The 14,946-nt window shown below is 40.5% G+C and overlaps 1 protein-coding gene across 3 annotated transcripts; it reads right to left on the bottom strand.

Annotated features, from left to right (window-relative positions):
- Positions 1-463: 463 nt before the first annotated feature.
- On the bottom strand, positions 464-14,135 carry enc2 (ectodermal-neural cortex 2). Of its 3 annotated transcripts, XM_072434787.1 has the most exons (13): positions 13,988-14,126; positions 11,450-11,547; positions 9,914-10,145; positions 9,500-9,605; positions 8,814-9,059; positions 7,792-7,881; positions 7,030-7,193; positions 6,161-6,308; positions 5,329-5,525; positions 5,144-5,249; positions 4,832-4,975; positions 4,284-4,699; positions 464-2,025 (listed from the first exon to the last, which is right to left on the bottom strand). In XM_072434787.1, the coding sequence occupies exons 2-12, from the start codon at positions 11,511-11,513 to the stop codon at positions 4,313-4,315; spliced, it is 1,884 nt and encodes a 627-aa protein (XP_072290888.1). In that variant the 5' UTR covers positions 11,514-11,547; positions 13,988-14,126; the 3' UTR covers positions 464-2,025; positions 4,284-4,312. The 3 variants fall into 3 exon arrangements, with proteins under 3 accessions (XP_072290888.1, XP_072290889.1, XP_072290891.1); XM_072434788.1 differs by lacking the exon at positions 11,450-11,547 and having other exon boundaries at positions 13,988-14,135; XM_072434790.1 differs by lacking the exons at positions 11,450-11,547; positions 13,988-14,126 and adding an exon at positions 13,331-13,349.
- Between the last annotated feature and the right edge of the window lie 811 nt (positions 14,136-14,946).

Genomic DNA, 14,946 nt, shown 5'->3' with positions numbered 1-14,946 from the left:
CTCTGATGAATTATGGATGCTGCTGTGCAGTCAGGAGCATAATTCAATTCAAGACACTTGTTTAAATACCACGTTTTCACATAATATTAAAATTTTATTGAAGCAGAAACCATATAAAAGCACAGCAACTGGCACTAACTACTGCCACGATAGAACAAGTGAAAAACAAAACAACAAAATGCTCAAGTTAATTTAACTCTGAGATCCTGAAAAAATATTTGAACACAAAATGAAACAACTTTTTAGGCCATTATTTAGAGGCTATAAGTTCCAATAGTGGCTTGTTTGATGCACAATTAATTCAATTATTTTTGCTAATGTTCCAAAAACCCTAGTTAAGTATTCCAGTTTCTTTCTGCTTTGTGGCTTATTAATCAACAATTTGTCCCTCAAATCCTCTTTGTTGTTGAGAAAAGGTTCGGTATTGTTATAGTCAGTGTCAATAAGCAAACTCACAAGAGAATTAGAAACATGAGTCAATGTTTATTCACCAGTATAAACCGTATGACACATTTCTACAAAGAGCTTTCTTTAGTTTTGCAGATAACGTCAGAAAAGTACAAATTCAAAACATGTTCCTTCAGAAAACTTTACAAAGATCAAACCTTCATCTTGTGCAGCAGTCGAACCCAGACGGACCAAAACATTATGACATCTCTTCACAGAAAGGACAAACGCACAACACCAAATACTGTACAGCGTTACAGAGCTGATGCTTGTGTGTCCTGCACCTTCTCTCATGTTCTCCAGCACTGCTCCTTTTGAAAAGTGCATATTTTAGAAGTGGCTCCAAAATGCATTTGTTCTGTTTGCAGTGATGGATTTTTCATAACACTCTGTGCTTGTCAAAAAAGTTCCAGCAGCAAATTGTGGCATTGTTTGAGACATGCTTGTTCAGTTACAAAAGAGCTATGTGTGCAGTTTTGTGCATATTTAAGTCAGTATCTGCACACAAGACTCAACGCATGCCTTAATCTAGCAATTTGTTAGTTCTTGTGTCACTTCAGGACAGGTTAAACATAAATAAATAATAAGTTTTGCAGTTACTCTTCAATTCTGGCCATTCTGGCATGATATACACAAAAGGATGATGTGTAATTATTTGTCACCTAATCAACAGATATATTATATACTATGATACTTTTGCCTTGGTTTGTCAATTTCCAACAAAAGTAATGGTAATGGTTTTGGTTTCAAATCCCTGTCTAGCGTATAGGATATTTCACAGATATTTTCTAGGACAGTTTGTCAATTAGCAACGCAACTCAGTGTGTTCCAGGCACATTTTCATTTAAAAAAAAGAAAAAGGGTCATAAAACGATACATTTCACTTTTTGAAAAGAAAGCTTGAAGATGACAAATTTAACACTAAATAAAGAAAAGCACATTGTAAAACCATCATCAGTCATTAAAACATGTTGCACTAGAAGAGTAGAAATGTATTATCGCCATCACTGTAGATTCCTTTAATACTCCTTGTGTATTTAGGTATTTGAATACTTTGAGCCAGCATGTAACTTGTGTTCAAAATCGGTTGTTTTATTAAAAAAAAATAATAATAATGGGTTTGTAAACAGCGGACTTCCTGAAACCGTGTGCCTTTCAAAATTGGATGATAGATGAACGCGCACATGCTTTAGTCATATTTTCCTGTTTGTGCATCTGGGCATTTCTGATTCAAAGCAGCTTCTGAATAAATACGTACAAATCTAACGTTGAAATGGAGAATTAATACATTTTGTACCTTGCTTGCCATTTGAGATAAAATTGTATCAAACCATGACATTAGAGCTCATGTCTTCAACATTGGAATGGTACAGAACAGTTTGTTTTAAAGTTAGAAAAAGAAATAAATCTAAAAAGAGAGTTCATCAAATCTTGAGTCAATACTTAAGAATCACATTATTTTGGAAGCATTGTGTGTCTTTGGCCTCAGGACTCTAAAGGAAAAACAGCGGTGCAGCGGTTGGTGAATACTCGTCTCTACAGTGGTCACTGGGTCTTTCCATCATGGCCATTTGGAATCTACGAAGAGACAACACGATCAATAAAGACATGTATTTAGATCAGTCATTAAATCATGGCGTTATATGCGGTTCAGAAACACCAAATAGTCATTATTTGTGAAACCTTTTGTTATTCTACACATTTTTATTCAGTGCATTATATGTATATGGACTCAGTAACCTTAAAATGTAAACGTGACTTTTAACTATAGTATTTGCACCATATTTCAAAGTACTACACTTAACATTAGAGCAAGTTTAATTCCCCAGAAGATTTTTTCCTCTTCTTAAAGTTAGGATAAGCCTCTGCCTCCTTCAGAGTTTTCATGGGATAATCCTGACAAGTTATTAGCTGGGTTTTTGACATCAGCCCTAATCCCTCCACACACACAAATGAGACCGTACGCACAAACCCACACATTTATTATACAAGACTCTTTCAGAAATGGTATAGAACACTCCAACCCAAGAGCACTAATAACATGAATAAATTATCAAATGAAAAGTGGAATAAAATGTTGGGATTCATTTCCTTTCCATGTCGTCCAGCTCCAGTGCATGTCTCAAGGCTTAGTTTAGTCATGAGCGTTTAATCTGCCGTCATGCATTACAAGTAAACAACTAAAGAGCTATAGCTTCAAATGCTTCATGAGGTGACGCCTCGTGAGGAAAAGGCTTGGGGGGAAAGAGCTGGTGAAATGGAGGAATGTGTAATATATATTTTTATATTTTGTTTACTCTGCTTCAGCAAAATCTTGTGCTGTTCGTTGTGGTGCTGCCTAACTTCCCTTTGTTAAGCAGCAAGTGAACACTTAGTCCTCAAGTTCAATTGTAAAGGCCACGTCTTGTTTTAGCAATAAAAAAACACTACCTGCAACTGAAGAGAAACAATTAAATGCCATACAGTGCAAAACAATATCTCCATGCGCCCTCAAACAGAAAAATTAAGGCTGGCTTTTGTTTAGTCCAATTTAACTGATCAAACGTTAATTATAGTTTTGACTGAAAAGCCACACTAAATAATACTCTTCACACAGCATAACAAAATTTGCGCCCCCCCCAAAAACAAAATTGACCTGGTACCATTAGTAACAGCACTGGTCTGTTGTAAAAGACAATGACTCCACGCACATTTTAAAGTGCATTCAATAAACCGATCTAAAAGCTTCGATCTACAAGCACAATCTGAACAATACAAACACCCCCTGAGTAAAATATGCTCCAACAATATCTGCCCTTCTGCCTTGTGGGGAAGTCCGCCCTTAGGTGATTGTAATTTTAATAAGGTTTTGAAACAAACATTTATGCCTAATTGGATCCATAAATAATGTCAGGATATGAAATAAATACAAACAAAGTGACTGTTTGCTTGTAATAGGCAATGCTTATCTCAAAGTGCAATTAGCCTAGGCTCTGGGGATCGAGCCTCTACTGTTGCAGCTCTAAACTCAGATCACCAACCGCCATTAGCACGGGCTCAAGCCAGCTCATATCACGCATATTTAGAGGAAATTAATCCAGGCTTATGGATGTATGAAGACAACAAAAGGACCTAACGCACACAGCCGGGATGTATGGCCAATATTATAACGAACCAGGAAGATGCACAGCTATACGAGACATGACGACAGCAGCACAAAGGAATCCAGTTTCACCACATACATTTTTGAAAGAGTGGGGGCGGCATGGAGGAGAAGATGGATATGAGCGAAGGTATTTATATTCAGGCTCCCACTGCAGCAGCCTGTGGACTTTCTCTAGGATCAACAGAGGCGCACAGAAGCTGGAAACAAAAAAATATGAGGGTTTCTGGAGCCGATGTTTTGGGAGTCTGACATTGTGCGGAGGGAAACGTTGTGTTGTAATAGCGTAGAACCCCTTTGAATACAGTATCTGTGATTTAAATACCAGTGTATATTATGTACATATGCCATATAAACAGACAATGTTTTTAATATGAATTTGCTTCATTTCGGTGCAATCTTTTTGTATTACATCTAGTGCCAGGCAACCTTGTGTTACCGGGTTTGGCTCAAGGAAAACTAAATTACAAGCTCAACAGATGAAAGTACCTACAAGCTAGTAACTGTATTGGGTGTTCAAAAGTAGTGTTCAGGGCATGTTTTTGAATGCGAGACGTTCCGACTTGTACCGGTATTTGTCTTAAAGTACTAGTCTGACAGTAACTAGAGAAATACTGCTCTAAGGGGAGAAGTTTAATCCGTTTATCATATAAGCAAAACTAGCAAAAAAAAAGTATATAATACATGGGCTTACCTGAACATAACAGCCGGTCGCCTTCACCTTTAGGCAGGAAGGTGTTTCCATGTGCTGACAAAGGCAGTTGGGATGAGTGAATAAGGCACAGTTGTGATGGAGTTCCAATTATCTGAAGTGGGGTCATAACAGTCCAAAGTTTTACACCTCTGCGTCCCGAAATATCCTCCCACCACATACAGTTTATTTCCAGAGGCTACAGCGTGGCAACTCATGCGTTTGGACGTCATGTCGCCTACTCGAGTCCACTGGTTAGTGTCACAGTCAAAACGATACGCAGAGGCCGCAGTGAATTCAGTGTCTCCTCCCATGATGAAAATCTGACTTCCCAAAACTGCAGCTGCAGTGTAGCGCCAGGGTTGAGGGCATTCAGCCGCTATGGTCCAACGGTTACCCACAGGGTCATAGCACTGCACCTGCATGAAAAAGACATGATAAGACTAGTGGTCGGACTGTTCATCCGTCTTTACGGTCAGGATGCTGTTCATTCTTTACAGTCAGGATGCTTTCCATCTGTCTTTACGGTCAGAAAATAGAAATGCACGTACCTTGGAGGCTTTGTCTCGGTGAATTGTGGTTCCCCCGAAAACAAACAGCTTAAGTTTGGCGCTGACTACAGCTGCATTACTCACTCCATCTCTAAGTGGAGCCATCATTGTCCATTTATTACTGAGAGGATCATATCTTTCAACCTAGGAAAATTAACATAAAAACAACAACAGCATTGAGTGCCGAGCATAGATAAATAATCAATAGGAAATCATTTAAAATACAGCAAAAGATTCCAAATGAATCACAACCCGAGATATAATTATTCAAGACAAACGGAGTGAAATCCTTTGCATGATTGTGTTCTGTACCTGTTTTAATGAGACAGATGGAGAAGCAGGAAATACACCTGCTATTGCCGTGTGTCCTCCTACAACATAGAGGCTGTTCTCCAACTCTGCAGAACCATGTCCAAATCTGAACACGCACACACAAAACACAGCGGATTAGCAAAGTAATTAACCCGATTTGTGCAGTATGTTATTACTCTTTGCACCTGGCTATTAACATTGGCGCCCCTTTAGACCACTCCTCATGGACGGTGTCATAAATCCACACGTCCTTAGACACGCCATTCTCAGAGCCTCTTCCGCCCGTCACATACACTTTACAGCCGATGGCACAGGCACTGAACTCCTTCCTGGGACTAGGCAGGTCTGCTTTAGGGATGATCTCCTTGGCTTTGTGATCAACCTTAAATAATAGAGAAGAGGCAATTATAAACGACTGGAAAGGTTTTCAGTAGTTGTACACGTATATGTGTCTACGCATGGAATTGGGCTGCCAAAAAAACACTCAATACCCAGATACTTAATAAATACCTTTCCTGAATTATTTAAAATAGTCTTATATCAGAACTAGTGCAAGACCACATGAAACTTTTCCTGGCCGAGAAGGAGAGTCTAAGGACAGAGGACCCTGGGACATCGTCCCTCGCCACCACAGACATTGTCTGACTTCATCGCCACCACAGACATTGTTGATTCATTTCTCCCTGTGGCCCTCAGAGGCAACTGTTGTTGTGATTTTGGGCCTTACAAAAATAAATTGATTTGATTTGATTTGAAACTATTGAAGAAATTACAATGCTTTTCTGTTCTGTTCATGTTAAACTAGAGTACTCACATATAATAAATAAGTAATTATCATCTTCTTCTCTCACATCTAACATGGACTAACTCTCAATTATTCTGGTCATGCCCAACCTCAAACTCTGAAGCTCCCACCATCAGATTTGTCTCATTTCTCTTTTGTCTATTCCCTCTAAACCAACAGGATATAACTGAACTCACTTTCACATAGACACATTGTTAGTTTAGCCCACATACCTGATATATTTTGTCACACATAAACGTCTGTCCTCCCAGTATCAGCAGCGTGTGCCCCGCCTTCCGTGGCCGTGCACATGGACTCGTCACAACTCCATCATTTTGGAGTATTCTCTTCTTACACTGCATGGCCTCTTCTACTATGGATCTGCACGAGAAAGTCAAATCATTACTTAAAAAAATCTTCAAGTTTTGGTATAATCTTCTTATTAAAGTTTGGCGTAATTCTTCATCAACTGACACACATTTCACACGTCTTAATCCCGCCTATAAGTGCTACTTTCATTTCAGAGGATTTGGGTGCCAACCAGACATTTCTCTCCATTTTGGCAGTGTTTGTACAGAGATACATGTCAATACAGAAAATATGTCTGATGCTAAATAGATGAGTCATGCAGCGTTTGGCAGTGATGCTGTGTCTGCTTTTAGACCAACATTTAAACTGTGCATCTCCTGGAGCGGCTTGGCTTTAGGTTGAGCTAATCAGTATCTTTAACCACAGTCAGACATTACAGGGGCATTCCAGGTTTGTGTTGTGTCTGTCATGGAAATCAATATTAGTTATGAATATTTTATGGGTAAACTGTAAATAGATACTTCACATATATCAAATGAGGGGTAAGACTTGGCAAGACAATTTAACACGGTGTTAATTATCAGAGTGAAAATCTCATAACCCCATGTTCTATTTTGTTCAATTCAAGACAAACCAAAAGGTTCAATTAACGAATGAATGTCTCGGCATTTGAAATGATTACCATTATAACATTGAACCGTCTGTATATTTTAATGTAGGATCGTGGTTTACTCAAGTTGAAGAGCTAGTCCTGCCCTTCGAGTATGTGTATGTAAGCAAGTATGTGTCTGACCTGCTCCTCTTGTCAGCCATCACCAGCTCCTCACAGGCCACTGCCTCCAGCAGACACTCGGAGGGCAGCAGGGCCAGTCTGATGCCTCGGAGCAGGTCAGGGAGGTAGTGCCGTCGCCCCTCAAGGTCATAGCGAACCCACCGCATTACAGAGTTGAACACCACCTGCAGCAAGGCATATGTTATTGTGATTAGCAAGGTTATACGCTTAAACAATATTGTGTACCGGACACTATATATCTATTGCAACTATGTCCTCAGCCCACAAAAGTCTAATTGAATAAGATTGAATACAAAACATGGAGGTGTGTCAGGAAGGGCCTCTGGCTTAAAATATCAAATGAATATATCAATTACTGCATAGATGTTTACGGTGGCAAACAAAGAGGGAAGAATAACTCGGTGGTCTGATGAAAGGGAGTGTTGGTTACAAAAAAAAAGAAGCTTGGTTTTGGACTGTAATTACGTAGAATTGTCTCCACTCACACCACTTACTCTGTGACGGGGGAAGAGCTTTTCTTCAGATATTGACCCATGGTGGTTACATTTCTCATAATTGTGTATATTGTGGTATAACCATGGTGACTGTTTCATATTGCAGCCCTTTATGTGTGGTTTTATGTCAGGTGGTTTGCTGAAAAATGACCCCTTTGCATCTCCCTCTTACGTCGCACGTTCCTTAAACTGCAGTGTCCTTGTTTATGTGAATACGCATATTTCACCAATGTTCAGTGTTCAATACAAGCAACGGAAGATGCCTTACCTGTTCATCTTCAATCTCCAGCTCATCACTGAGTATCAGCTCCAACAGTTTGTCTTTGGACAGACTGTAGAAGTCTTCCGACTCCCGCACCTAAATGTGAACACATTACTCACTGGCATTAGTGTCAAATACTGCTGGGACACAAAGACAACATCACAATATGTCTTATTAGCCCCTGGCTGCAACTCCACATAAAAAGTGCCTCTTCAGCTGTTTCATGTGCATTATGATGTCAAAAACTTCTATTGATCCAATCAGTTTAAAGTGAAAGCAGAGCCAAGTCAATGCAATCAGCAGATGAGGTTAGGAATTCCTAAAACCTCACAATCCATTTCATCATTATCCATTGCCAAGTTAGTTTTAGAGGGACACTTGAGGCAAAAACTTTCAATTATAGAAACAAAACTTTTAGATCTGTTCATTGAAACTAATAATTATTTAATATAAGCCCTGCCAAGGGAAAAGACGTACATTATTGGGTTAGAAAGAATACAAGTCACTGGGATAATTTGTCTTTTGAGTAAAGTTTATAGTTTGTACTGAATGTTGAAGTTTTAAAACTATGGCTGGCTCACAACATACCAACTCATAAAACCATTCACAAGTCAGAATACTAATTCTGTTAGACACCAAACACTGGCTGTTTGTGCAGGTTGACCTTGTGTTGTATGGCACTGATGTGAAAGCAATATTTAGGTCCAAAAATGTTGTTCTGCAAATCTGCAGCTTTTAACCATGTACGAGTCCAATGCCAGCTATAGAGTATTTGGGAAGAAATCCAAATTGATGCTCAGAAGAAATGCCATTTACACAGCTCTCAAAGACTTTTCCAATGCAGGTTGGATATAATCAGTTAATAACTTGACCAATCTCCTTTAAGTTTTTAAATTGGTGTCACATACAGACTTACAGATTTTAATTCATTTTTATGTGCCGATAGAATCTGAACAGGTTGATCCACATGTCAATAAAAAGCACAAAATACACAGTTTAAGTGGATGGGTCAAATTGGCTGTACTTACCGTTTCATAGTGAACCAGGCACATTCTCCACGACAGCTCATACAGCCTTTTACACTGATGGGCATCTGACAACAACATCATCCCCAGACAATTGGACGAATGCAGGTTCTTCTCCAAAAACTCTGCCGCAGCGTCACGAATGTCATGAAACTGCAGCATGTCCCCAGCCTCCAACAACGACTCGGCATTTTCCTCATTAATAATGACTCGAGAAGAATAAGCAAAGTCCAACAGGAGCTCCAAAACCTTTGAGAAAATATACCAAATATTCATAATGGTATGCACAAGAAGTAACAGAACAAACTGAGGGTAGTTCACACCGTCCTTATGTAGACTTGATTTCAGACTTTAAGTGTATGAGAGTCATAGTAATTGAATAGAAATCGCAATAGTCGCAATTAGCAAATGGCGAGGACTGCAAATCTGATCGCACGTGCAATTTTTGTCACAATCACCCCAAGAAACACACACACACACACGCACGCACTTGTTTGAAGAGCTGTTAACTGAGTGCGACCATTTCTGATTCCAAGCCTGAACGCCTTACCTAATGCCTCCAATGCGCAGAGACACAGTGATTTAAACAAGCTACAGTAGCCTGGGTCTGTATATGTGGCAGGACACGTGACGCAGCAGTGTAAAAGGAAGGAGACGCCGGGAGTTCTCCTGACTTGCGGGCGTCTTACCTCCGGGTGAATACTGTCTCTGAAATTGACATCACTGTCCAGACTCTCCCGAAGCCCTCCGCTGAACATGGCTTCAAAATAGCGGCTGCAAGCTGCTAGGACTGCTCTGTGGGAAATAAAAATCAACTGTTACAACCCACAGGGACAGAAACCAATGTGAGAAGCAGGCAACGTTTACACACATTTTAAGTGAATTATTTAGAAAGAATCTACACTTAATTTGAGACATATTTGATAATCTGCAAAAAAGATTATATAAAATATTTGTGTGTTTTTGCTGCCAAGAAGACTACCGGTATATATAGTTTAACTGGACCCTAGAGGAAGGACTTTGCCTTTTTAATACATTACACATACAGTAATACAGTAACACCAACTGTCAATTCCTTTCTAGTATTGCGTTCGTGTAGGTACCTATGACATGGGAAGGAGCGGTCCCCTGCCCACAACGTCACATCTGTGAACATGCACTGTTTTCTCATGGAGTTCAGGTGGGTCAGGACGCTGTCGGGGTGGGAAGCCTTGTGGAACAGTGAGATGTTCATGGACCCCGAACTGGTGCGGGATTTTCGGTTCTCATGAACACTCACTGACATGGCGTCTTTGTTTGGCACCTCCAGGGAGTCGCTTGGATCGATCGCTCCAACTTCAATGACAAAAGCCATCATTAGTCATACATAACAGTAGAAAAACACATTCATAGCGCAAACAACATAATTCGTTTATTTTCTCCAAACTGAATGCAGTGGAAACACCATATTAAATCCATGCCAAATGTCACACATGAGACTTGGGCTTGACTCAAGGGACAAACCAACCTTTTTTAATATACGTTTTCACTCAGCCACAACAATCCAAAGTAGTAGTACATCAAAGTGCAGTAAGCATTCATGGATTGAGACAACGCTGCTCTGATGAGGGAAGCGCTGCCTCAGCAGCACAAGCACAGCCTTTGTTTGTGTGCACGTAAATCACTCAAACTTGCTGACATGTGCTTTTGGGCTAAAGTGACTAAGAGTGTGTGCGCGCTTCACAGATCACAAAGAGCTTGTGCTTGTGTTGTGAGGGAAGAACAAAAGAGTGCGGCGAGGCATGCAGGCTCAATCGCACTCACAGCATGCAGAAGACCCGACATGGCAAAAACATAGCAACTCAAGATGGCTCAGACACATTTGTTTTGATAAGAAATATTTTAGATACGATGGTTTGCTAGAAAAGATTCCCAATTCTGCTCCTCCGGACAGTTGCCATAAGCTCCTACAACAATATGTAATACAATGTATGTCGGTGTAATCCCTCATTCGTCCAGGCGTGTTCCATAGTAGAAAAAGCTTCAGTTGTAGTCATCTGGACTCAGTTAGAAAAAAATAGACGTTTCGACTCTCATCCAAGAGTCATTGTCAATAAAAGAATTTAGATCGAGAACTCCGATATCCGGTACCTAATATCGGAGTTCTCGATGTAAATTCTTTTATTGACAATGACTCTTGGATGAGAGTCGAAACGTCTATTTTTTTCTAACTGAGTCCAGATGACTACAACTGAAGCTTTTTCTACTAAGTAATACAATGTAATAATAGCATATGAACGTTTAAACTACGTTTAAAGTGAATGGAGCAAGAAATGTCCCTTGTGGAATTCCTTGATCTGTACCTAACTTGATTCAATCATCCATAACATTGCAATGTTGACAGAGGCAGAAATTAAGTACTATCTATTCAAATTAGTGGTTTGAAGTATAAAAAGGCGTCATAAGATCCACATTTGTTTGTTGAGCACCAGGGATTCAGCTTCTACTGTCAAATGGGAAATAACTGCAATCAACACATGATGGATGATTAAAAACAGGACTCTGCAGGCACACAGGACACAGGTGTTGAGCTGTAGGAGGGATGCTGGGGCACAGAGGAGAGGAATTTGGGGGCTTCATGCCGGTGTCATGTGACTTACAGCGACAGAGACTGCTGACCCAGGCACAGGCTCTGACGGTCAGGAGGTGAGGGGGGGTCTGCATCCCCCACAGCTACAGCCAACAACAACACACCTGACTGGACACACAGCAGCACAAGCAGCACTTCAGAGGCCCGTTCACAGAGGACCACCTCACACTGGACCTTAAGGGCAGCCGCTCATCATGTTATTCATTAAATCCAATACAGATTAGAAGGATTAAGTCTCCAACTAATGCAGTATCTGAATCTGATTAGTTCATTATTTTACAAGGCCAAGACATAAACTATCAAAATATTAATTATACAACATATTTCCTCTCCCAAGCAATGCAGAAAGCCAGAATAGATAAAGGCAAATCTAATAGGATGAGCTAAAATATAAGCAGACAATTCCAGGCAGTACTTGTTCACATTTTTACCTTAAGATAAAATGTGTGCAATGGACCACAATAGTCCTATACCAAACGTTTTCCTTAATTACATCATTGTACTACTATTTTGGTTTGTTGTATCAAGGTTTAAGCAAAATGCTAAGAAGTAGTGTTTATCATGCACTTTACATCCAGGGCAGCCGTGGCACAGTAGTTCTAGCCTTTGCGCACCAACCCAAAGGTCAGTGGTTTGATCGCTGTTCGGCTTATCTCTAGTTGTTGTGTCCTTGGGCACTTGAGATATATATGAATGTGGTGTGTTTGTGTGAGTCACTGGAGGGGGTCAGAGGGGCAAAAGGTGCAGCCTCGCTTCCATCAGTCAATCCCAGGGTAGATCCTTCCAACATCACCAGGAGTGGAGTAAATGAATAATGCAACGAAAAGAGCCTCCAAAAGCCCTATATGAAAAGAATGTAGTTGGCGTATAATTATACAGCTGAAGTTTAAAATGTCAAAATGGTGCAATTACAATAAATAATACAGTATTCTATCCATATGTATTGTAGACTGTACAGCAGAGCATTGAGGGTTAGTGAGTATTCGGGTCAAAGTGTCCATCCTGAGCTCACACGACTCACCAGTGGAATATCAACAGAGCGGCTCAATGGCAGCAGGAGTAAGAGGCTTGGGCCTACGGGCCAGAGCTGTTTATCAGGGCTAACATAGCTGCACCACTGGCCCTGTTGCCCAGGACACTGCACTGTGTGCGAGTGTGTAAGGGGCAAAGACACACTGCATTAGGAGGCCCACCTCTGGGAGCACCTCGACTGCAGTAAACCGTCTGTTTCCAATAAATCTCACATTCAAACAGTACTCCAAACTTTCAATTTGTGCAATTCAAACATGTTTATGGTGGACAGCAAGAAATAACCCAAACTTCTGTGTCTTAACAATGCAAATGTAAATGTAAATATTGGGAGTGTAAATCCAAGTGAAAACAAAGTACTTGTTATTCAGTGTCATGCAACCGCCACAATACATGACCATGTTTATCTGGAGGTGATCGAGATATAGGCCAAACCCCCCATCAATTAGAACACACAACACAAGACATATCAAAGTCCATTGTAGCAGAGAAAAACAGATATTCAAAAGCGGTCAGTTTGTCAACAGTTTGTCCAGTTAATGTCACCATCACATGAAGCAGAAGTCTGTAATGTTCTTGACCTGACAGAATGTGAGTGGTCTTAAACTTTGTAAAGAATTTGATTGCTCTCTGTGTCTTGTTTATTGTCCCATGTTTACTAAATACATTATAAAAAATAAAATAAATAAAAGTGGATGCTACATTATTTGTACAAAAGGAGGCACTAGTTCGAGTGGTTGGCCAATGAGGTTATGCTGTATAGAATACATAATTTAGGCAGTGGAACTGCATCTAAAAAGGTCAACATATGAGTGAGAGATACAGGAGTAAATGATTGCTGGGTGAGCAGAGCTGTGCTTACCTCTGGCCTCAGTAATCTCATCGACAGATGATCAATAACACAATGAGCCCTGAAACTACAGCTCTGACTCTGCCTCGCCACAGAGAGAAGCGTGTTGTTGTTTTCAGCTCAGAGCTCAGGATGTGAGCTCTCGGAGCTGTCGCACCTCAGGTAAAGCAACTGCATGTACAAGTGGAAAATGTGGAGTTTAGACAGAGCACAAAGGCACAGTGTGTCTTGATGGCAAAGGACAGACCGTGTGTTAGCCGCTTAGCTAATCAGAGGCTCGTCCACAGCAGGACAAGAAAGACTTAGTCAAGACAGAAATCACAGCAGTTTGTTGCACAGGTTTGAACAAAGCGACTGTGAAGTATTTTGGAACACTATCGTTTCACAACAATGGATCCAAACTATAAGCATGAATGGAGTAGCTAGCCATGCTATGCAACAACTTGAGGATGCCTTCACATAACTTACAAGTGTAGCGTAAAGTCCATGTGCCGCGGGCTGCACATGGTTATTACGCCAAAACAACTGTGGTGTTGATGTTACTTTTTTGATGAAGATCTATAAATCCGTAAGTTTTGTCCTTCTTTTCACACAGTTCAAACAACACTGTCAACACTTCAGCTTTGACTACGGGCTGTCTCTTCAAACGAGGAGGGGAAATGTACTCACGAGTGTAAGACCTCCAGAGCTCCTTAATCCGAAACTACCAAACTCATGGATTTTCTCGGTAAAAACATCTTGCGCTGACCATAACCTCACACCACGTAGAACTAGGCGTCCCTTTCTTGTCTGACTGGTTTAAGAAGAAAAGCCACAAAGGCACTGGCTCTATCTACCAATGGGTGTTGGTTTTACCAGACTGACTTTTAATGTAGCCAATGGGATTGTTGTATCTGAGCTGCCGGAGCCTTTCAGCCAATAGGAGAGCTGCAGGGCGGGTCTTCCGCGCGACACACAATTTACACAGCACATAATCATGAAGCGAAACCGTTTTCTTCTTCATTCCCATTTCATTTTTTTAAGTTCAATCTTAAGCGAGCCTTTTACAAAAATACGCTCAAAAATAGGACTAATTTAACTCCTAACCAAATACAACGTCATTACTGATAGTTTGCAGACTGTTGTTGTGTCATGGAGCAAGATACTTCATTCATCTTGCAGTGTCTTGCTGTTTGAAAGTGTGTGTGGATCATGGGTGTGGATGGAAGAAAAGACATACTTCCTAGATGCAGGTCTATGTCCTTTGAAGTCCACAAAAAAGAGGGACAAAGGGGGTGTAAACTGTGACGACTTGTAAACATTCATCATGTGCTGTCTAGATATGACCACAAGAGGGCAGTGTCACGTTGAGCGTTTGAACTTTTCTCTTCCAGACAAATCAGTTATGATGAATTGTGTGCACCAACTTTTACTTTTCATTATCATAATCAAGCCCAAAAGGATAAAAATACATACATACCAGCCACTTTTGAGACAACGTAGCCTATATGCTGAAGACATGTAGATCTACTACTGAAGGTCTCTAATGGATAGGCGAGGTTACTGCTTCAGGGTCTGTGTACTCAGCAGCAAATCCATGGTATAGTAATCAAGTTGAAAACATGCATACGTGTACACTAAAATAAACT

The sequence above is a fragment of the Eucyclogobius newberryi genome, unplaced genomic scaffold (genome assembly GCF_026437365.1).
Source record: "Eucyclogobius newberryi isolate DKJ021-1_F unplaced genomic scaffold, fEucNew1.0.hap1 SCAF_7, whole genome shotgun sequence".
Lineage (NCBI taxonomy): Eukaryota > Metazoa > Chordata > Actinopteri > Gobiiformes > Gobiidae > Eucyclogobius > Eucyclogobius newberryi.
The sequence above is the reverse complement of the archived record's forward strand: the minus strand, read 5'-3'. Positions and strand labels throughout refer to the sequence as shown.